Here is a 23,497-nt window from a genome sequence, read left to right on the forward strand (position 1 = left end):
GCTTGAAGGATCAGAAGAGAGAGGAATAATTGGCAAGTGTCTCTGATCTATTGAACATCTTTTCTAGAGTAGAAGGAAGAGTATGAACAGCTTGGAATTTTTTTCCCAAAAATTCTTGGTCTTCTGTTCAAAACAGAACAGAATTGCCCCAAACCAGCTTTTTAAGTTTTGCTCTTGTTCCAAACTGATCCTCTCTTGCAAACTTTTAAAAATTAGTTTTAAATAATGATATAATTTGACTATTTATTTTTCTTTTTCCTTTTCTTTACATTTACTTACTAGAAATTGTATATTCAGTGCAACTGTAATGAGGAAGTTTGTATCTTTTCTCATTTTTCTTAAGAGAAGGTTCACTCTGTGGGAGAGCACATGGCCAATCATTTTGCAATCAATGTTAAATGCATGAGCGCTCTGGCTTTAAAATATCTGGGATTCTTTGGAGAGCTTGCAATGAGCATATGTCTTATGTGTCATAATGCTGTCCAGCTCTGAGTCACCAGTTGTTAATTTAACATTGCAGTGGTAGATGAACCTGTTTTTATTAAATTTGCTGCCCCAGTTGTGTGTATTTATTAAGTTTTTTTCTGTTGTCCTCTAGCTGAGGCTCTGGTAAGCTCTTGAGAGCAAAACAGATTATTTTTCATCCAAAACAAGCTTTAATAAATGCAAATGTAAGTCTTTTCATAATAATTGTGATAACATGGCTGAGAAAATGTCTTGTTTCTAGGGTTGAAGGCTCCACCTATTGGTTAACTAAAGTGAGAGAAATGTAACATTTTCACATAGAAAACTGCAGGTCTTACTGAACTTCCCTTGTCTTGCCACAGCTTACAAAATTGCTGCCTTTAGTGTTTGCATGATGTCCAAAATAAAGTGAACTCTGACTTATTTCAAAGGGCTGTGCAGATGTGGCACCCAAAATGATGCACTGCTGGGGGAGGCACTGTGAAAGGAACTCCTTTCCTGAGACAGGAAGGGTTTGGATTTTGCAAGAGATGTCTTTCTTATCCTGGAAGTTAATGGTTTTCTTTGCAAAAAAAGTAGCATCAACTCTTCCATGCCAGAAAAATGAGTGGAACTGAACTAACTCAAATACAGTTTGCATTGTAACTTTCAGAAGTTTGTCACCTTCAAGTTTAAACAAGTCAGAAACAAAAATATTGAGGTGGCTTCATAATGAAACCACAGTTCTTCAGTATTGGCTTGGGCAATCTCAGCAGTTCGGGTAAAAGAGCATTTTGAAAGGCTTCAGAGTCATTCCTAGAAATGCAGTGGGAGGATAGAGAGGGGAAAGGATGTCCCCAAGTGGGGCTTGGAGAGGGCAAAGGGAAGGACAGACTTTGGGGGGAATCAGGGGGATTTTGGAGACAACTGAGGGCATTGTGGGCATGGCTGGGAGCTCTCTCTCTGCACCTTTCATTGCCCATCCTCTCTAGCTCCTTCAGACTAGGAGTCTGGCCACTTCCCTCGTTTCCTCTGACAATTCCTCCATTCTAGTAAGTGGCTGTGCTGGTGAGTGCTTGCTGTAATGCAGTCCCACTGTTCAGACCCATTCATCAGCAACCAGTAACTCGGATGCACATTGTGCAGCACAGAGTACTCAAAAACATCTTGCTGAAGCCAACAAAATGCTTGGACAAGAGAAAGTTGTGTATACAGTTTATTACACATGTACACAGACTTAGGTCTGTTAGTGTCCCACATGCTCCTGTCTCCACAGAGGAGGCAGAAGGATTGCCTCTGACTTCATCATGCTGGTGGTTACAGCCCTGCTGGCTCCAGCTTGTCTTGCTCCATCCTGCTCCTTGTGTGCTTGTTCCTGCCAGAAGGCAGCGTGATCACTGTGGAAAAAAAATGCCTGGGCTGATTTGTTCCTCTTGGAGACAGGGTACTCACAGCAGCAGCTTCAAGTGCATCTCTGAAATTCAGGTCAGAGCCCCCAATTTCAGATCTTTATGTTCCTTATTCTGCCAATGTAGCATTTGCAAAGTGCAATTTAGACGAGTTACACATATAAGGAAGATATTTTTTAGTTTCTAATGGACTTCAACAAATTGGATGATATCGAAGAACATGAAATTGGAGGAAATAAAAGAATATAACAAATGAAGAAAAATTAATAAGAAAACATTATATTGATGTCAGAGTGCCGTGTTTTGTGTAGCATTCACAGTGTATCTAGATCTTCTGTATACTTGGGAATTAAATCTCATTCATGAGAAATATTATTTCCTGTATGGAATGGAAATTGGAGCATGGTGGGGTTAATTTTATGTGTGAAGCATGAGAAAGAGGTCCATGATCCATGGGTCTCTCGTGTCTTGGTCCAGACTTGCTAATAGGGCCAGATGATAACAGAAGAAAGAGGAAAACAAATGCTTCTCCTGTTAGTGCCCTTTCATTAGTGAATTTTTTTCCTCCTAAAGAGCTTCTAACAGATCACAAAATAAGTTCTGGTTACAAAAGGAACATGGCTACTTGATGGCTAGTTGGATCAATCTGTGGTTTCTGCTTGCTGCTGGGTTTCAGGCCATGTGAAAAATATTATACAGTTAATGTTGGCTGAGACAAAAACTCAGTGACTGGATACAGCAAAGCCCGAACCCTGTGTTTAGCCATTGTGAGGCATTGCTGGAGCATGTAGAACATATCTCAACATGCAGAGTCATGCACATAAATTGACAGTGACCCCTTGTCCTTGTGTCTCTGTGCTGACTGGATCATGACACTGTAATTCTACATTCTGCAGCAACTGCCCCATGGCTTGATAATATCGAGCAAAGTACTCTTTCAGTGTGAAAAGACAAGACAGGGTATCCCAGCCCATAATAATTCTGAAAACATCAAGCAGTGTGGAGTTAATACTTCTCAGGGCCTTGCCATGGGAATTTTGCTGGCTGTGGCCCAGACTACAGATAATTAATTATGTCAGTGAAAGGCTCTGGTGGCCTGTTTTCTTCAGAAAAAAGTGACATCATCCATGGAGCGCTCTGGCAATAAAGCAGAACAAAGCTGTGTGGGCAGGAAATAACAGACAGATGTCTTCTAGTGCTCATTTGATCTGTTTCAAAGCTTGCTGGAAGAAGTAATACATTGCTCAGTGCTGCTTCTCCTCAGCTCTGCAATCTTTAGCAGGGGCTTTTTCAAGCATAAGAGGCCAAATTAATTTCTGATGTAATTCTTCTGGAGCCACTTCAGAAGATTTATGCAGTGGCTGAGCTGGTCTATCATGTGCCTCTTCTCCAGTATTGATTTTAGAAGAGCCTTCTGAGTTATCACTGAAAGATAGTGCACAATAAAATTAAATACAGTGTAGAGCTCCAAAGGCTTCATACAAGGCCAGAAAGTTCTGCATGGTGTGGAGAAGACAGGACAGTTCTGTTTAATATCCTCAGGGTGGTGAGGGATTATTTTTATTTCTGGGTGTATCACTTACCCTTTGTACAAAATCAACAATCAACAATGGTCACTTTTCATCACTGAAGTAATCTCTTTACCTCCAGAGTGCATCATGTACCTAGACTTGAATACAGAAAAATTAAAAGTAATTTATGCAAGTGAAATCCACAGTTTCAAGTATCAGGAAAGTGAGTTAAGATAAAAGGTGAGAAAAAAACCTTTGCTGTACATAAAGTCTTCCTTGCAAGTAAAACCTATATATTCGTGTTGCTGGTGCAGCCTTACTTTGACTCCAGTGTGTAGTTTTGGTGCAACAATATAAGAAAGATATAAAGCTATTAGAGCATGTCCCAAAGACAGCTGTGAAGATGGTGAAGGGTTTAGAAGGGAAACCATAGAGCAGCTGAGATCCTTTGGTTTATTTTGTCTAGAGGAGACTGAGGGGAGATTTCATCACAATCTACAACTTCCTCAGGAGGGGAAGAGGAGGGGCAGGCACTGATCTCTGTTCTGTGGGGACAGTGACAGCACCCAAGGGAATGGCCTGGAGCTGTGTCAGGGGAGGTTTAGGGTGGACATTAGAAAAAGGTTCTGCTCCCAGAGGGTGGCTGGGCACTGGAACAGGCTCCTAGGGAAGTGATCACAGCACCAAGCCTGACAGAGCTCAAGAAGCGTTTGGACAATGCTCTCAGGCACAGGATGTGATTCTCAGGCTGTCCTGTGCAGGGCCAGGATTTGGATTTGATGATCTCTGTGGGTCCCTTCCAACTCAGGACTTCTATGACTCCATGACTTTATGTAATTAGCCAGCTTTTTGCATGGCTAGCATCACTGAGTAAGTGATATAAACAAGGCTACTTCAGGTTTCTGGTATAGGAGAAAAAAAAATTATTGAGTTTTTAGCAAAAAGAGCTTTGTGTGATGCAATATGCAATAGAGCATCAAACTTTTCTGCTTTGAAACATGCTTTTTACAATAAGTATAACTGTTCTGGAAGGCAAATTGCTACCCAGTCATTGTAGCAGTATGAAGGGCTAGAGTGAGAAATCAGGCCTTTAACAAAAGTGTCATTCCAGCAGTCAGGAGTAGTTTTTTATTATGTTCTGTAGATATATATATTTATATTTATAGTATTATGAGACAAAATTAAGAAAGTACACTTTCCTTTTAATTATGTTTGTTTCCTTCTAAGTTAAAAAAGAAGGGAAGTTCTGGTCTTAAACAGGGACTAGTGGATTAGTGTTAGGAAACTCTTTCAGATACAGGTGTGTGAGCACCTCTGCTTGAAGGTGCTTTCTTTCATTAAAGTCAACTAACCAAGCTAGGGATATCCACTTTCTGAGGTCTCTAATGGAATTTTTCAGAAAAAAGGCTATTTCTGCCCTGATGGCAGCACATCATGTCCTGGACAGCAAAGAAAGCAGTGTGAGAACATTCTCCTGATCTCCCTCTGGATGCCTTGAGTGTGATGTTTATTAACTCTAGGTGAAATATTTGTAAAGCCTACTGGCATTTAGGAAATCAGTCACTGGTAAGACCCCAACATTACATGGATAACCTGTGACCTTATCTAGTTTCGGATGCTGAACAGAGCAGCTGTTGTGCTATAAATAACCCGAACTGTGTGCAATGCAAGGAACAACAACACAAGTAGAAGTAAAGGTTCCTGTCTGTGGTTACATAGTTATTTTTTGTCATTAATCACTGGAAAGAAAAATACAACTTCATAAATATTAAACATCTGCTACTTAGAGCACTTCCTTGTGTAGATATAATAAAGTGTCTTCATAACCAGAAGAGAAATAATCAAAAGCTTGAAATATTAGATTGCCAACTTGTTACATAATTGCATTTCTTGTAAATGCTACTCCTGCTCCTGAGTTTTCAAAACTTCTTTCATCTAATTAAGAGGATTGTTGTCATTTTACTGGAATATTGAGATTTCTCTAAAGTAGGTGTAAAGTAGTTAGATGCCTCCAAACATGGAGGGTAATAGTTACCAGTAACTGATTTTGAGAGAGACAAACTATGAATTTGCAGGAAGACTACTTATGAAAAAAAAGCAGGAGAAGAGTTTAGGACATGTACTGGCAAATGATCTTGAGTTGGGTTTTACTCCTAGCTGACAGTGATTACTTCAACTCCATTCATCCCATCTTGAATACAAGGGAATTTTTTCCCGATTTACTAGATCCCTTATATGAAATGAGTTTGATCAGTTCAGTCCCATTTCCCAGGTGACAAATGGCCTGTGGCAAAAATTCCCCGTTTAGTGGGTGCTGAGTTTTGTCAGCAGGCTCATGGGAGAGGCCAAAGACTGTGGGAATGGGGAGAGAGGGCTGTAGTAAATTGGCAGGGCAGGGCATGAGGAAGGAGCGCGTCTGAACGCCCGGCTTGTGTAACAGTCTTTCCATTGACCAAGAATCTGGTTGCTAGGCTGCCAGACCCGTTTTACAAGCAGCAGAGTCATGCTATTGTTTCCTAAATGGTTTCAATTTTATGCAGGAACCTCTTTACATCCTTTCTATATCTTTTAAATATTTTACTAGGCACGTAGTAAAGTGAGGTTTGGAACACAGCCCCCTTCTCCGCTCAAGTCGGTGAGCAAAAGAAAGTCCTTCTACTTTGTGCTGCCAAAAAGTGAGTGTTTCAGGGTAGCCTCTGAGGAGTGGGCTCATGCCAGCCTTCCATCTGGGCAAGTAGGGTGCACTCATGAGAGAAGGGGAGCATTGTCTTGGATTTCCCAGGTAGTAACACAGACCTCACCTCTTTGGTAAATGCACTCATGAGTGGGGAATAGAGGGGAGGGAAAGGAGAGCAGGCAAAACCTTGTGAGACAGCAGTGCTCCACAGCACCTCAGGCCCTCCATGGGTCTACTCAAGAACTGAGGTCATCAGCCTTTAGATTTTGGCACCTCCAGTAAGCATAAGACAAGGCTTAGACTTTGTTCAAGTTTGCAGTTCCTCTATGCACAGAAGCAACTGAAGGAGTTAAATTAGTACATCTTTAATCTGTCTTTATTGCTCCTACTGCTTAGAGAATCAAGTACTTGGGGCACTTCATTAATGGAAAAGTCTCTTTATTTTCAAGAACTCACAATCTTAACAGTATATATAGAAAGGTAGCTTGGAGTTTTCTGTAGACAATTGAAACAATGAAAAACCAATAAAAGTAAATTTTTTAAATTCCGTATTTTGACTTTAAAGAGCTTCTCTGACTAATTGCAGTCTTCTGGACTTTTGCAAATAAGTTTTATTGTGTTACAAGCTGTTGCAATATGTGGTCTTCTCAAGCCGGGATGCTCTTTCTCATTACAGCACCAACAAAACAAAATAGAAACAGGACTTGAGAGATGATTTTCCTGTGCCAAACATCATGGTCCTTCTACCAAAACAGCTAAAAACTGTTCTCTGGGATTCATATGCAAGTTTACTTGCAGTTTGAAATATCTTCCTTGTGTTTGTCTCCAGCTTACGATTTACACTAAACAGCATTGTGCTTTGGGACAAGAGAGGCACCAGCAGTGATGTCCATCAGTAGAAACAGCTTGCCAGCAAAGTCCCCCCTTTTTTGCTAGGGCTCCCCACTCTAGCCTCTCATGCCTCTTCATAGGTATTTTGAAGTAGCCCCAGCATTCCTCTGCAAGGAGGATTATTCTGACTTGGTTTCTGAAAATGGTTTGTTTCCTGCAGATCACTATACACTGGAACAAAACACCTCTATCTGACCTCTCTTCTAGTCATTTCAGGGGAAAATTGGTCATTTGGAGAAACATGAAATCATGAGATGCACAGGCATGCTGTTTCAGCCCCTTCCCTCTCTATTATCCTAAGGAGTTTCAGAGAGACTAACTGGAATTCACAAACCCTGAGACTGATGGAAGGTTAGGACATTGCCTGCATGTCTCTCTGACCTAGGTTAGCTGTCCTTCAGAATCTCCCTATGATGGAGCTTGTTTCTGACCAAATAAAAGCAAATTTGTCTCCAGTTTATTATTAGATTTAGGTTCCCATTTTGGTCCAATGCTTCCTAGCAACCTGTGTGTCTGTTTTGTCATTTGTTTTTCACAAACTGTTATCATAACTGAAACAAAGTACTTGGTGAATTAACCAATAGCCTCGAAAAGATAACGATAGGAGAAATGGCTGAGCCCAGAAAAGGCAAAAGGCAGCTTGCCACACTAATACCACCATCAAAATCCAGAGGCCCAGCAGAGTGCAGGGTACCCAAGAAGGGGTACAGGAGAGGGAAGCTGACTGTACCCAGGGGATGGTGCCACCCAGCCTGATTCTGGGCTAGGTACCCTCCCCATGGGCTGCAGCAAGGAGTGGTCAGTGCTGACTGTTCTATCTGCTCCCTTGGAGCTAGGTGTGTCACTGCTTCCCTTTAAAGATGAAGCAATGAATGGGTCTTTTTCTTCAAAGTTCTGAACTGAGCTTGGGCACCTATTTTCCTTCTAGGGATGTCAGCTCCTCCATTCAGCATCATCTACTCCCCTGGCTTGGCTCCCTCTGGTTTTTGGGGGACCCAAACCTCCAGAGGCCTTTCTTAGTTAGCAGGGACATTCTTAGCTTTTTCAAGGACTCTTATTCCTACTCCCTCGTGCTAAAGTTGCTCCATTTTATTTGTGAGTGATGACAGACTAATGAGGCCTGAAGGAAAGTCAGGCAGTGCACAACTGCACAGGGGCTGGGGCACTTGCTGGGCAGACAGCTGCCTCCAGCAGCTATTTCTGTATCAAATAACCATTGCAGGGACTGGAGTCCAGCTTTTTGCTCTGCCTATTCGCTATGTTAAACCCTTAATTCTGAGCTGTCTGTCTGCTCTGCTCAGCCCTGCCAGTGTTTAATTATGCCATCCTGGGCCCAACAGTGTGAGAGAAGGAACTCATCCTCTTCCCCTCCCAAATACCTTAGGGTCTGAGGTGTGCCTGTCCCTGAGGAATGGGCTGTGTGGGGCCTGAAGCTTTGTGTGCTCAGAATCCAAACAAAAAGACGTTTCAACATGATTGGCTGTGTCCCTCGGTGCCGAGGGTAGAAGGGAGCCACTCCCTCATCCCCATCCCTGTGTGCTGTGCTCCCTTTGCACAGTGCTCTCCCCGAGCATGCCTGTGGCACACAGCCCCTGCTGGGAGGCACACAGCAGGATACCAAATTAGTTCATTGGGACAGGATGAAGGCATGGCCTCAAAACTGCCTCTTCCTAAAACGGCTTTAGACTACACATCATAAAATCTGGATATTTAGAAATCCCTCCATACTCCCATGCTTTCCTATTGGACTTTTTAAAGGCTTTTTCTTCAATATAGAAGCATTGGCCTCACAGTGATGAAGACACTAAGACATCTGTTATTTCTACAGGGATAGAGAAGAGTAATACATTTGCAAACCTGTCTAGAACTTGCCAAAAATAACATTTTTCCTGTACTTAGAGTGGCACAGTCTCAGGATGTGAGGTAGTGAGGTGTACATGCTCTTCTGCTTTTCTTTGGGACTAGCTCACATAATTCACTTAGTTGTAACAACCATGAGTGATGAACCTTTGACAGTCTCATTTTGAAAAAACATGAATACCATTCCAATTTGCATTTTGTCTCTTGCAGACAAGTGCAAAGATTTTACTTAAGGTTACAAAATGTTATACAGTGTAATTGGGCTAGTTCTTAATTAGATGGCATGATCTTTGCCTGAAGTTCATTATAAAATTAAAGAGTCTCTGCCATTTCCCAAAATATTTTTCTTGCCCATTTTAAAATCAGGTGGTTTCGTTAAGCTGTGGTGCCTCTATGGTTCTGGGTAGAGATTTAAGATTTGCTACAGGGATGAATTGAATGCTGTTATGAACGGCATGGAAAAGCGTGAAGAGTTTGGTCAGCTCATAAATCTTTAAGCAGTCATTGCTTACATAGGGGCAGGATTTGTAAAGGATTTTTTCCTAAAATGTCTGAACCTTTCCTTAGTACTTAATTTACTTCCCAAGCTGACATGTGTTGTCAGAAAGGCAGGCAAGAGAAAAATGCCCATACTCTTCTGCTCCCCCATCCATTTGCACCTGTGGAAAAGATGTTCTCTAGGGAAATCCAGGAGCTCCCCTTTGCCCACCAAGAACCTGTAGGTTTTACAGTCCCTCCCTGGATTATGGCCTCATAAACATGCCTTGCAAGACAAGCAGGTGCCATGCCCCTGTTTTGCAGGTGGCTTAACAGGTGTTGGCAAGTACCATTAGAAACAGAGCCCTGGCTTAAGTGTTTGTCCATAGCATAGCCCTAAAATGCTCCTTATTCATAGCCAGGTGGCCTTGCAGGGCTGTCTCATCATGCCCAGATGTTTGCTCATGGTGCCTGAAACTGGGAGATTCCACCTGGGGCAGGGAGTTCCAGGCTGCCCTTGGCCACAGGTGCATCCCTGCTCCCAGCTCCAGCAGCACAGCTACCCTCCACTGCTGGGAGGATTTGCTCAGACTTTCCATGTCTCCTTAGCTGGGGACTGCAACGTGTCTAGGGTTTGTTTAAAGAAAAACACCTAGAAAAATTTATTTTAAAAGTTACTTGAAGAGTATTTAGTTGCGAATTCAGTTAGGGAGTGACTAGGAAGTAGCTGTCTGAGAAATATTAGTTCAGCTCACTTGTGCTGCTTTTTCTACTCACTTCCTTATCCCTTCAAGGAACAGCATGGGCAACAACTAAGATCCAGTATACGAACAATAATGATGTTCCCTGGCTGTAGTTGCAACTCAGATAAGAATTCATAGCATTCAAATATAATGTAATGCAAGAACAGAATAATTCATCCCTTAAAGTACAATATTTGTATTGGACAGATCATGTTTAATCTGGTACCTCCCAAAATTTTTGTATTTGCCTTGACAGCCTGTCATTTTTCTAATTTATTGTATTTTTGTGTATGCAGTCTGTACATATGAAATGCCCCTATTTTCCCCATGTTCCCTGTTGGTTAATAGGTTGATGCATGGTAGTGATTTGCATTATTGCAGGCAAGGGAGGATGTGATCCACATGCTGAAGACAGAGAAAACCAAACCTGAAGTTTTAGAAGCTCATTATGGGTCTGCAACTCCAGAGAATGTGCTTCGAGTGCTACACAGGGATGCCATCCTTGCTCAAGAAAAATCTATAGGGGAAGACGTCTATGAGAAACCAATTTCAGAGGTAACAACTTATTGATTGACAGCATTATGTCTGTGCAGGGGGAAGCCTAACCAGAAGTGAGACACCATATATTTTGGATGTATGCAAAACATGCAAGAGGATAACACAGAATTTGTACACTGAAAACAAAATCTTGTTCAACTCATATGCAGAATAATTTGTAAATGAAGTCACTGGATTTGAACACAAACCATAAAGAGGTTGCATGCTTCCTAGGGCTGGTGCTGTTAAGCAGGACCAAAATCTTTGGGTGTTAAATTTCTAGCTTTTAAATTCCTTTGAATGATAGGCTGCAACCTTTACTGCTCATAGCACTCGTAACAACTCTTTGATTTTCTTGGCATACTAACTAGAACACTGTCATGAGGGTAGTTAAAAAAAGAAGATCTTTGGAGATTGATTTTGACCATATTTATGGGATCATAAATCCATATTCATTTTACGTCACTTAAATTCTATGACTGCAAAGTCAGTTCAGCCCCTAAAGGAGACTTATAGGACTCCTCACTTTAAAATTTGAGCAATAAATGAATGTCAAGTAGACCTGAGAATTAGAGTAGACCTGAGAGTGTCTGAGGCCAGCATGAATGCCAAAATAAACAGCCATTGCTCCTGTTCATAGTTTCATAACAGTCCAGGTCATGGAGAAGGAGCATGCAACAGTGTACAATATGACATACTGTAGTGCCTGTCCAAATCTTCATAGCTCATCCACTTAGAACATTTAATTTGTTCATCAGGAGTTGTGTCTACCATGGGCTATCTTGTACTGTGTATTCTCATTGAAGCATCTCCTGGAATTTTTGGGATGATAGTAAATAAAGAAATCAAACCTTAGTATGTGGGAGCATACATAGAATACTCTGAAACAAGATTAAAAGAGCCTAGCAAGGCTTTTTTCCAAAGAAGTTGATAATTTGACAGGGACATCAGTTAAAAACTGTGTCATGTGCAGATTCACAAGGCTTATGTTGAAATAAAATAGAAAAATTAAGTGCAAAATATCTACTCTGAAAAGCTGAACCCAACCCGGCTCTTTTATAAAATGCAATGGCTTCTTCACTTTGACAGCTATGGTAAGCTTTTGGAGAGAAAATTGCAAAAGAGCATTCTTGCTCTCTTATTTCTCACAGTTTGCTGAGATACCCTGTGAAACAACAGCAGCCTAGGGCAGCTGGGGCTGAGGGAGATGAGATTGTCACAGGGTAAAGGTTGGGGGTGGGCAGAGCAGGCTCTGCCAGCCACTGTGCCAGGGGCAGGCAACCAGACAAGTACCAGGGCTGAGGGCTGCTTCAGCAGGGAGAAGGCTGGAGTTGGTCATCTGCACCCAAGAAACAGCAAGTAACACGAATAGCTGTGGTGGATTTGGAGTGCCCTGGCAACTTTTTAGATACACCTCCCTGGTTTTATTGTTTGTTTGAATAATAATTGGCATACTAAATTAATAGGAAAATGCAGAAGACAAAAAGGGTAAAGGGTTGTGAACAAATAAAGAGAATTTCTCTCAAAAAACAGGCTAAGGAGAAACTCCTAAGGCTTACAATTAATTGTATTAGAAATGTAAAACTGATTCTGGACAGTCTCAGTAATTTGAATCTTTTATCTCAGCAGATTTACATGTGTGTTAAAGATGTGTAACTCAAATTTAAGCCTTCAGATTACATTTTATGCTCCACATGCAAGTGTCTAGTCCCCATAGAGGTGAATTCAGACTCCCAGGCTCTGAGTTCTGAGCTACAGCTTTTTCCCTGTGAAATGAAGAAAATGTGCACAGCACCTCACCACAGGGGAAATACAGCACTGCAACAATATTATTTGTTACCCTAAAGCTAAGTGAAGTTCTGTCCTTTGTGTATCTGAAAACTGTGCAAATGTTTATTGCTAATATGTCATCCAAATAAATCATTACTTTCACGGGGCACTTATTTCTAGTCACTGCTTTATGTAAAACCCAAGACATAAAATTACGGGACTTGCATTTACCAAACACAACATTGTTGGTTAATAAATCAGATGAAGTAAGCAAGGAGACCTTGAAAACAGCCTGTTCTGCTTTCCTACAATCCAGCTGGACAGACTTGAAGAAAAGCAGAAGGAGACGTACCGGCGCATGCTGGAGCAGCTCCTGTTGGCAGAGAAGTGCCACCGCCGCACCGTTTACGAGCTCGAGAATGAGAAACACAAGCACACAGATTACATGAACAAGAGCGACGACTTTACCAACCTCTTGGAACAGGAGCGGGAGAGGTGAGTAAAAGACTACCCCCAGCGTCCCACTGCTTGTCCCCTCAGCAGTGACATGGCCTGGTATTTTCTGTGTTTAAATGACACTAAACTTACGTGTAAAACATCTGTAAATGTTGATCCGCTCATGTCATTTGTAAGTACGTTACTGTGCAAGTCTGGAGCTGGAGGAATACCACTGAATGTTCCTGTAGTGTGAGCTTGAATTAAGAAACAAATTTGTTTTGAATTAGTCATGCCCCTTTTTGGGTTCACCTCCAGGTAGCTTTTGATCAGATGTTATTTACGTTGGCTAAGTTTGGGACTGGCTTGCTTAGCTAAGCGCTAAGTTTTGTGAAGGACAGAGCACTGTTGCCACAGCAGGAGGGCAGGGTAAGGAAAACCACAACACACACCAGGATACTGGCACACAAGTGGTGGGACTCTGCCATGCCCTTTGCCATTTAGGCTTGCAAAGTCACAAACTATTTGCATTCTTTTTCATATTTTGAAGATGCATACCTCAGGCAAGAGGTAGAAAATATTATCATGCATTACAAAATGTGCCCAGCCTGTGGTGGACTATCTGCAGTGTTTATCTCACAGACTCATACACCCTGCATTTCTTTTTTTCGAGTGTTTATCCTGCTTATTGGAAAAGTAATTTGTTCTCTGTGCCTCTAAGAAAAGAAAGATCACCTACGTTAGCTGAAGCTAACAGCTAACAGCTTCAGTTTTTCAACATGAATTTTTGTGCTAATACCAAACTACTTGAAATCAATCCATGTTGTGTTGTTTTTCGTTTTTTTTTTTTTTTTTAAGGCTCTAAGAAAAATACTTAAGTTCAAAGAAGAAATGCTTTTGAGGAAACCACAGGCTTGTGGCAGACATTTGCAAAAACCCAGGAGCGAAACTGTTTAGTGTATTTCCTGAACTCAGTTCAGTGCCAGCTTTGAGTAGGTGGCACATGAGCTACAGTGACCATACTTCCTGGCTTAATAGAATTTGGTTTTCTTCTGTCTTTACTTTCCTGGGTTGATTGGCAAACTTTAAAGAACAAAAATGCTTCTGCGTCTTAGCAACTTGATTCGCACAGTAGAAAATGAAAAATGTAAAAATAAATATGTTTTAAAAAAAAAAGATGTTGTATTTTCAAGTCAGGAGCAACTTCCCATCTGATTCTCATAGAAGACATTTTGTCTCTATGCTGAATATCCATGTATGTGTGGACATGCAGCCACTAAAATGCTACAAAAGTGGTATTAAAATACCGTTTAAATTTGTCTTAACATTTTAATATTCACATTAATTTGACAATTGTTGTCTTCATATTATTCCCTCTCAGTTTTGGAAGGCCACTAAATAGTTTACTATTATGACCTGGGTTGAATTTACTTCATTTAATGAAGTGATGAAAGAGCTTTTTGTCTTACCACTGCTAAGATATCATGTCCCATACCTGTGGGCATTATCTCTTACCCTTCCTGCTCTCTTAAACTTCAAGATTTCTATATTCTACAATTTCTGGAAAAACAGCAATAAGAAAAGGAAAATTTGAATTTTAATTTCTCTTGAAAGCAGATCTTTAAGATCAACTAAATCCACTGGCTTTATTCACCAGTCTCTCTGTACTGGTGGCTGCAGGGGAATAATTGCAGTGCTGAAGCCCTTTTGATTTGAGTAACACCAGAAATCTGATGTTTGCTATTTAATCCACTTTGTTTGTCTATGACACTAATTTGTTTCAAGATAGTAGTGACCAAGCAGAGATAACAAGACATGTAGCTAAACACAGAAAACCAAGATGCATGTACCTCCCTCTTCAGGTTCTTCCTCTCAGACCACTTACAGAGCAGATTAGCAAAATCAGGATGGGCTGGAAACCACTCATTAAGCATAAAATCTTAAATTATCTCGATTTCTTACCTTTGTTTTCTGAGTGCACATGAAACCAAGGTTGCACCCACGTCTTTGCAGGTATTAAAAACTAGACATAGTATTGTTTGAGGCCTCTATTCACAAAGAAAGAGAGGGTTGATAGGATGACTTCTTAGGAAAGCCACAACGTGGCAATAGATTTTGTCAAAAAGAAAGAGTTTGAAGTGGAAAAATTAAATTGCGACAGATGAAAACATAGTAGAAGAAACTCATACTCAAACTGCATATCAGGACAGAGAACTGACCTGCCTAAAGGCATTTTTAAGGTCCTGCACAGGCATTCTTGTTTTATAAGTACCACTATACGTATAATCCATTTTACTGTGGTACTTTGAGGGTTATTTTATTAAGAGCTGAACAGACTTGTAGTCTCCATGAAAACGAAAAGGGACACAGAGCTGAACTTTGCCCGTCAGCCACTCTGCTGCACTCACAGTTATAATGTTAATGAGACAGGGTGAGCCAGAGGAAGAACAGTGCTGCAGGATGGCCATCTCACAGCAGCCTGCTACAATGAGAGAAGTCATAATTTCTATACTAGATCTAAATAATCTCAGTAATTTCTTTCCTCACAGTATTTTATCAATCTTTCCTAACCACTGTTGTCTATATCAACTTTCACAGGCTACATCTGCTTTTGCCGTCTTGTGAAAGTCTGAACAAAGCAAAAACTGAATTCTTTAAGAAAGAAATATACCTCAGTTCTAATGTATGTCTAACACTCTCTTAATGTATTTACTTTGGAATATTTTTTTACATGCACTTTCATATATTATCTCTAATCCATCTACAACAACATGATATGAAAGCAAACAGTTCCTATGAGTGACTAATTATTAGGTCAGCTTCATACAGGAAGGAAGTAACAGGAAAACATGATCTCTCAAAAATAATGATGCTTGGAAAGAATAAAAAAGAGAAAATTGTGCACTGGGATATTCAAAAGTAGACAGCTGGGGGCGTGGGGGTGAGAAGGCTGTTGGTGTTGGCTCTGCAAGACCAAGTGCAACTGACCTGAAGAAAGACTGTGGAAAAGGCTGGAAAAGAATAGTGCTGATCATTGCCAGGTGGAGATGAAAGGAATCTGGTACTTTAGTGGAAGGTACTTCTACAGATATGGTGGCTGAAGTGTTTTGCAAATTTCCCTATAGTATGCTATAATAGAATCTAATGTTCTTTGAAAGTTATGGACAGCATTTTCTATTTTTCTATGCAATCGAATTTCCCTTTTCAACAATTGCCCACCTCAGCTGTTGTTCCTCTAACATCAAGGTATCCTTGGATAACTCCAATTCCAGGGAATGCAGAAGCAGACAACTTCCTGGAGCCTCAGCCTGAGGAGGCTGAGGAATACGGAGAAGAGCTGAAGGCCCCCTCAAAGACTTGGATGATAAATGGTGGTGTAAGGAGTCTCTGCTCTGAGAGGTGGAGAATGAAGGATCTCGTCTGAACCGCATTAATGCTGTGGCTTGCAGTGGGCACTTGGCGAGCAGCAGACCAGGCATCAGCAGCCTCAGGGATAAAATTAGTCTTCCCAGCACAGGCACCCTCATGAACTTCAGCTGTGCTTTGGGGAGGGAGCTGGTGGCGTGACTTTGGTCTGAGCTGGGCACAGCTAAACCACCTATTGGTACTTCATGACCCCAAAAATTCTTGTGTAAAGCAGGCTTAACATGAAATGGTACTTGGCTGTTCCCTGTGCTGCCTAGTCCCAGCCCTCTTGCCTTCCCTTTTAGGGAACTGGGGGCAGGGTCGGGGGGGAAATCCATAGTTTATCAAATATAAACTTATCAGCAAGGCTTTTTTTTTCTTGTGGAAAAGGGTAGAGATCTTTGTAGTGTCAGCATTTCTTCGATGTTTTGATTAACCTAGGAGATGAGGTTTAAAATGCTGACATTTTTAGAGGTGCTAATCTCTGAAAAATTTTTCTTGTACCCTTCTTTTAATCCTGTTGGTTGACAGCACATTTTGCTTCTATTAAAAGCACTGGAAAGCTCCCATTGATTTTAATGGTTCGGAGAGAGGCTTGAGGTGAGGACAACTGAGCCAGTCCTGCCGTCCAGGATGGATACAAGAAATAGCCTGAAAGCCTGCAAAAATGGGAGGAGGAGGGAATTCTTTTATATGGATGAGATGTGGGTTGCTGAACAGAGGGTGTGATGTGGCAGAAAGGCTTTGTTGGAACTCTGTTATGGGGGATCCGTGTGACTGCTTTGTGGGTAATTTGATCATTTCCAGCATGAACCCTGAGACTGCTGAGACTCTGATCAGGGAATATACACCCAGTATCCCAGTGTTGTCTGTGCTAAAGGATAGATATGTTTTATTGTAAGGCTTCACTGAAGTGATGAGGATTTAATATTGGTCTTGCTTTCCTCAGTGCTTCAAATTATTCATATTACAACCACTGCGAGTGTTCTCGGTGCACTGAAGCATTTCACATTTTCCTCAAAGGCAAGGCTGAGAATTCAAGCTGTACTTCCTAAGCACTGCCCTGCTAAATCTGGTTTTAGTTAAACCTTCTTTTTGAAGTACATGGCCATAATTAGATCTGCCTAGAGGAGACAGCAAGACTGTGACCCCAGCTCTTTCCTCCACAAAGTTCCCTTTCAGTCTTCACGTAAAATTGTCTCCTCTTTGCCTCCCCCATCGCAGCACCCCCAGCAAGGAATGCACTGGCAAGTCCCTCGGAGGTCTGTGATAATACATTCCTCTCGACTTCAGTCATGCTGGCACCGAGATGCTCTTGGCTGCTCTGCTGGTGATGTAATTCTGGGCCCACATCACCTGCAAAGGAAACTGATCTGTGAGCAATAAAGCACACAGCCCTCATGAAACAAAAATGGGAGTGTTGATGTTAACAAGTTTTCAAACTCCCTTTTTTCCCCTTTTTGCATTTCTGCTTTTATTACCAAAGCTTCTCTTCTCCCTTTTCCCACGAGACGGCAGCACCAAGCCTTTCATTGGGGAGGGCTTGCCTTTTTGTTTCTCTGTATTTCATGGATCCAAGCAAGTGTAAAGACTGGAGTCTGATACAGATTGGAGATTTTGTGTGTGCTGCCTTTCCACTTTGTGCTTTCCCTCGATTTTTATGAAGACTGTAAAATAAAGGAGCTGGCAAGAAGACAGCAGGGCAGAGTATCCATCAGTCAATTACTTGTTTAGAGAACAATCAAGCCAAAAATATGAAGTGTTCAGGACTAATAAATTTCTGTGATTTATCACCATAATTCTCAAATAACGCAAATTCTGTGGTAAGAATAGGCCCATATTGGGGTGAGGTATAAAATCCAAACATGTAACACAGATTTTGGCCTGTAACTGTAATCTGTTGGTGATTCCTCTAAAGCCTGGAAATTAAGTTACTATTCAGAAATATTTTTGCTATCTTCCCCCCCCCCAGTAATTTTTAGACATATTTGTACTCTGACTTTTTTTCTCATATGGTGATTGTTTCTGTGTCCTGGTTTCCAAATTGTGACCAAAAAAAAGGAAAAGTCATCCCAGTGGGACTTCACCATTTCCTACAGCAGTTACTCATCTTACCACACGTTACTGGCCTTTCTAGAGCACTGAGTCACTCTGCCTACTTTCCAGTAATTGCATCTCTAAACTTTTAATATTATAATGTAGAAGGGCAGCAATGCATTTTTGTTCTTTTCAGGCTGACATGCTATGGGTATGGTTTGGAAAATCTGGTTATTTTCTATCAATGTATATATTCAATAATATATTCACAGGGTGACAGATCAGAAATTCTGAGGTAGTCTAGTAAAAGAAATGAATTTAAAAACCTGGCAATGACAAATACAATTTCTGCACAGTTAAGTAAATCTGAAGGTCATCCATTTTGCACGTCCTGTTTTACAGCTCTAGCCGACTGCAAGGCAGCAACGACTCAAAGTTTATGTTTTAACTAATGAATCTGGTCCCAACTTCCAACAAAATGGTTCCAAAGGTAATTTGAAAACGAGAGAACAAACAGTTACATCTGACTGTGGAGAAACAATATGAAAGTATTGCAAGTCTTACACAATGTGAGCTGGGACTAATCCAAATCCATCTCTTTACACTTGGATAGTCCTCAAAACTGTCCAGTCTTTCAGTCACTTCTGGGATTATTTAAAATGGCATCATGTGTTGTTTCAGCTACTTTTCCAAAATTTTTTCTAAGTAGGCATCAGCTTCACAGCCCTTGAGAGAGAATTATTATACAAAACTATATGTACTTCATTATTCCTAGCAAGTTTGCTTGCTAAAATCATCAATTCAAAGGCTCCCAGGGTCAGACAGGGGGAAAATATTACTTCATTCAAAATCTACTCACAAATTCAAACCCTGTCCAGGGTGCAATAGGTAACAATTTTAATATTTAAGAGGCCTTTGGCATGTTTCAGAGTTATTATACTACTGAAATAAATATCAGTTCACAGCTCTGCTGAGGCCATCTTTTTAAGTTGTCATTTTTTTAGGCAAAGAAAACAAGAATTGAATCAGGGTCATGTAGGGAAAATTGCTTCCTCATTCAGAAAGATTAGAAACAGGTTTCAGTTGAAATGCCAGGTTTCAGTGAATTTCTAAAAAATTTAAATATATACCACTTATTTACAAGTATAAATATATGATAATAGGCACTCAAGCTTGAACATGCTGGATATTTGCTCTATGCTTAAATGAAAATTTACCCGTGCAGAAATGCACAGTCCAATTGGCAAAGTATATGACCTACTGCCCTAATGCCCTACTAATACCCAAGACCTGTTCTGTATGGTCTGATGGCTTCAATAAGTTGTATGAAGAACCTTAAGACATGATCAGACTAGGGAGGTTATTCTAAATTAGTGAGCCTATATGTAAGTTTTCCTAACCCTAAACAGGTCTAATGCTTTTTCCACCTTCTTTCCCCAAAAGGGTGCTAAGTTGTGCATCTCTTCTCATTCCTGAAGTATCTCCAGCAGCAATGGAGATTAGAAATAGTGAGTTTTATATTTGCATCTTTTCAGTCTTCATTTCTTTTTAAGGCTTCTATGTGAAGAAATCTTAAGACAGAAATAGAAAAGCCCAGGGGGTGCAAATATCCAGACAAAACGTTCTTGTGAGATTTGCCAAGGCCTGTGCAAATGTGAGGGCAGAGAAATGCAAAATGTATAATTCACTACATATTTGGAAGGTACCTGAGTAGGTGCCTGATGATAAGATTGTGTTGCCACAGATAGTGGCACCTACCTTTTTAAAAACTCATTAAGACATACCATTTTGGATGTAAGACTATTATTAATGTCAACAAAGAAAATCTGGTGACCTAATTCACAAGACTAGCTAGTCAAAAAAGCATATCAAATGATTATGCCACTCACCTGGACCATGATAGACTTTTAATCCTTCTGTCAACCAGTTGGGACCTGAATCCACCTCTCAGAAGAGGCCCTGGTCACATCACTGGGTCCCTGGGTGTCTGTTCCCATTCTTCCTGGGAAAAATTGTTCTATTTTTACAAGTCACTTACATAATTTTGGGCTCTTTTCACCAAAGAGATGAAAATCTTCTTGTAGGTCAATGTGTGAGTATTCAAATTTCCCAGACAGAGGGATTCACTGGTCCAGGCAGATCACTTCGTTTCTGAAAAAGGGAGGATTTTCACTTGTTGGTTTGGTGAAATGGGCCAAGGTACAGTCCTTTCTATTCCCTGCTATTCTTAAAATGACAAAAATAGAAACGAAATTACTGATCTGAAACAAACAAATGTTTCACTGAAATCCACATGAAACACTTTTCACTTGAATTAGAGAAAAACATTAAGCTTTTTATAATATATTTTTAAATTTTTTGGTTTAGCTCTGAAACTGAAAAATCAATTACTCACACAGATTTGTTATGCAGTGCTTATGTTAGAGAATGATTAATAGTAATGCAGCTGAATATGTAATGCCCTAATGAGGAAAGATAAAGAAATGAGCAGAAAATGAGGCTAAATTATAGCAGAATGACAGCAATGCTTTTCTGATGATAGCAATTATGTCATAGTTGAAAAAGTATCTCTTGGTGACAAGTGCATATATCATAGAATGAAAGCTTCTGTACAATTCCATTGAAAAAGTTCATTTTCAGAGGAATCAGAAAGGGATAGACATATTCTCTTTCATCATTTAAATGTCAGGCTTTTCCTAGATGACTTAACTTGATTTAAAATGATGCACAGCTTTCAACATTTTTTCATTTTGAAGATTACTGCCTGGGGTACAACCATGGTTTCTAGGAACAGCAGGGGCAGAGTGGTGTCCGTCCCAGTGGAAGGAAAGCTTGGAGCACAGCTCACGTGATGTGGGCACAGCTCATCCTGCCACAGAGGAGAGTCTGTCCTGGTTTCACTGCCTCGTGTCCTCACCTGACAGAACAAGGGCTGTCACTCCAACTTGGCTTTCAGTGGCAAGCACCATCGCCTTGTGCCCGCCCTTAGCACACCCAAGCTTTCCACAGCCATCTTCCTCACGTCTTAGGAAATAATTAATCCTGATGCTGGGGTTTATGAGCACAAAGCTGGCATTGTTGCAATTCCTTTGAAGTCAGTAGAGCTCTTCTTGATTAACGGGATTAATAGAACCAGAGTAGGAATTCTGAAATGCGTGTATGCTTGTACCTGTAGAAGTCTATACATGCATATATAAATGTATTACATACAGTACTTTCTTGGGTGGAATTATAGCTTCTGCATGAGAGTCTGCTCTCCCGAAAATTAACTTGTCAGCAATGCATATTTCCTGTAAAATAATATTTTTATATAACTTATATATTAATTTTGGTTCATCATAGTAATCATAATAACAATAGTAATACCAATAACAACAACAAGAACAATAATAATATAAACCATAATAGAAATAATAAAAACAATAACAATAATAACAGCAATAATAATAGCAAAGTTTTAATGACTATAATTTTTTACATAATGTTCACAGCCAAATTATGCCTTTGTGCTTTGAATTATTTTTGGTCAGTATTGCCTGTTGATTCTACCAAGGACGCTATAAGCTTTTGCCTCCTTGTGCATGAGTATGTCACTAGAAGATTTTAAAAAATAATAGTGATTTGTAAATGAGGATGCTCAGTGGAAGTCAACAGCTATCGACTGAATACCTGATTAGAGAAGAACAAGGACAGATTGCATAAGGCCTGCAGTTATTCAGAGGGCAATACAGACATGGAAGAAAGAAATCTGAAGGCAAACGCAAGCACAGCACCTTCTAATTCCCACTAAATGTATAAAACTGGTCCAGTTTGTCCTTGCTTGCTCTCCATCTCAGAACCTAAGTTTTCCCTGTCCTTTATATTTTTGCTATTCATATACTCAACAGGCTACAGTCAGGACATGATCTTGGAAAGGGGTAGTGCAAACTAGAATTTTTTCAGACTGAGGAGAGAAATAAAACCACACATGCTGTTTTTGTGGCAAAGGATGAACAGGGGCTGGTGCAAGTAAATGTTTCTTTGAATGGAAGCACTGACAGCTTCTGCTCTTGTGCAATGGCTGTGGTCAGCCTGTCCTCAGAACAAAGCCCTTGCTTTTAAAGACATGTATTTCATAAGGCCCAAACAACCTCAGGTGAAGAATGATGTTCAGTTCAGGCAAGATGATGGGACTACCAAGGATGTGCAACAGCAAATCTGGGCAACCAAAATACAGATCTGCTCAAAAATCAGATGCCTGTGAACGTTCATATTTATATGTGTACTAGTTGTGTATTTTTGGTTTGGGTGGGTTTTGTTTAGTTTTTATTTGTTTTCTTTATCTTTTCCTTTTCAAATTCTTCACTGGTTGCATTCCAGATATTTATGGGAGTCTTTTTCAGATTCTGCTCTAAGCACCTAGAAGTAAAAGGTTAAAATAGCAGGCTCAAACCTTGGGTGAGTCTAGGCCCTGTGTGTTGGCTGGGGAGGGGAGCTGTGGGGACAGACTCTTCTCTAATTGCCTCTCAATAGACACAAATCTAATGCAATCAGCAAACCTTAGAATTGCATGAGCTGTAGTAAATAGCTATGCAGTAATCAAAAAGCTTTGTTTAGGTGTAGGGGTGTTTATCTGGTGGCTTTTCATTAATATGATGGGTTTGTTGTTGTTGTTGTGGGGTATTTTTTGTTTTGTTTTTGGGGTTTATTTGGGTGGTGTTTTGGTTTGGTTTGGGTTTTTTTTTTTATTGAGGGAAGAGGTGCCCATTTATGCTGCACCTCCAGAATACAAGAAAAAGCAGTAGCAAAGGTGGGGCTGTGGCATGGATGTGGTGGGCAAGCGTGCACTCCTCTGTGTTCAGGGCAAGAGCTGAGGGTCCTGGCATGAAAAATAATGGAAATACCTCCACAGCCTTTCAGACTGAGAGTTGGGACATGGCATATTAGGATGTGGTATGACAGCCAGGATTACTCAATGCTGATGTTGTTAAAATCTATCAGTCCCTCTCTAGATCATAAAAGCAGCTGCTGGCAACTCTTCTACAGCATTTGAAAATTTTTCTGAGGATTCAATATTTGCTAAATTATTGATAATATGACACTCACAGGAAGTAATTTAAAACTCAAGAAGGAATCTTCATAAGATTATTTATTTTTCTCTGCTTTTATATATGTGTATTGTATTATTCTTATGTCATTGTGACCAAGGTGGCCAAACACGATATGAACAAGCGCACACAAAGGCTGTATTTCTAAAAATGTCTGAGACCCTGCATTGACAGGGATGAGTTTTTATACTGACCCCACTTGAATGTTACTTTC

General features: G+C 40.5%; 1 protein-coding gene and 1 long non-coding RNA gene across 4 annotated transcripts in view; one reads left to right on the forward strand and one right to left on the reverse strand.

Moving 5' to 3' along the window:
- Window positions 1-23,497, forward strand: part of FILIP1 (filamin A interacting protein 1) — a 102,531-nt gene that overhangs the window by 49,713 nt on the left and 29,321 nt on the right. For all 3 annotated transcript variants that reach the window (XM_014870208.2, XM_014870209.2, XM_088162148.1), the window contains 2 exons: window positions 10,394-10,567; window positions 12,636-12,814. In XM_014870208.2, coding sequence (XP_014725694.1) covers window positions 10,394-10,567; window positions 12,636-12,814 — 353 coding nt within the window. The remainder of the gene's footprint in view (window positions 1-10,393; window positions 10,568-12,635; window positions 12,815-23,497) is intronic.
- On the reverse strand, window positions 1,648-21,505 carry LOC148224460 (uncharacterized). Its single transcript, XR_015802665.1, has 3 exons — window positions 21,114-21,505; window positions 20,086-20,347; window positions 1,648-17,515 (listed from the first exon to the last, which is right to left on the reverse strand). It is a non-coding gene; the product is annotated as an uncharacterized LOC148224460 (long non-coding RNA).

The sequence above is a fragment of the Sturnus vulgaris genome, chromosome 3 (genome assembly GCF_052056855.1).
Source record: "Sturnus vulgaris isolate bStuVul1 chromosome 3, bStuVul1.hap1, whole genome shotgun sequence".
Taxonomy (NCBI): Eukaryota; Metazoa; Chordata; class Aves; order Passeriformes; family Sturnidae; genus Sturnus; species Sturnus vulgaris.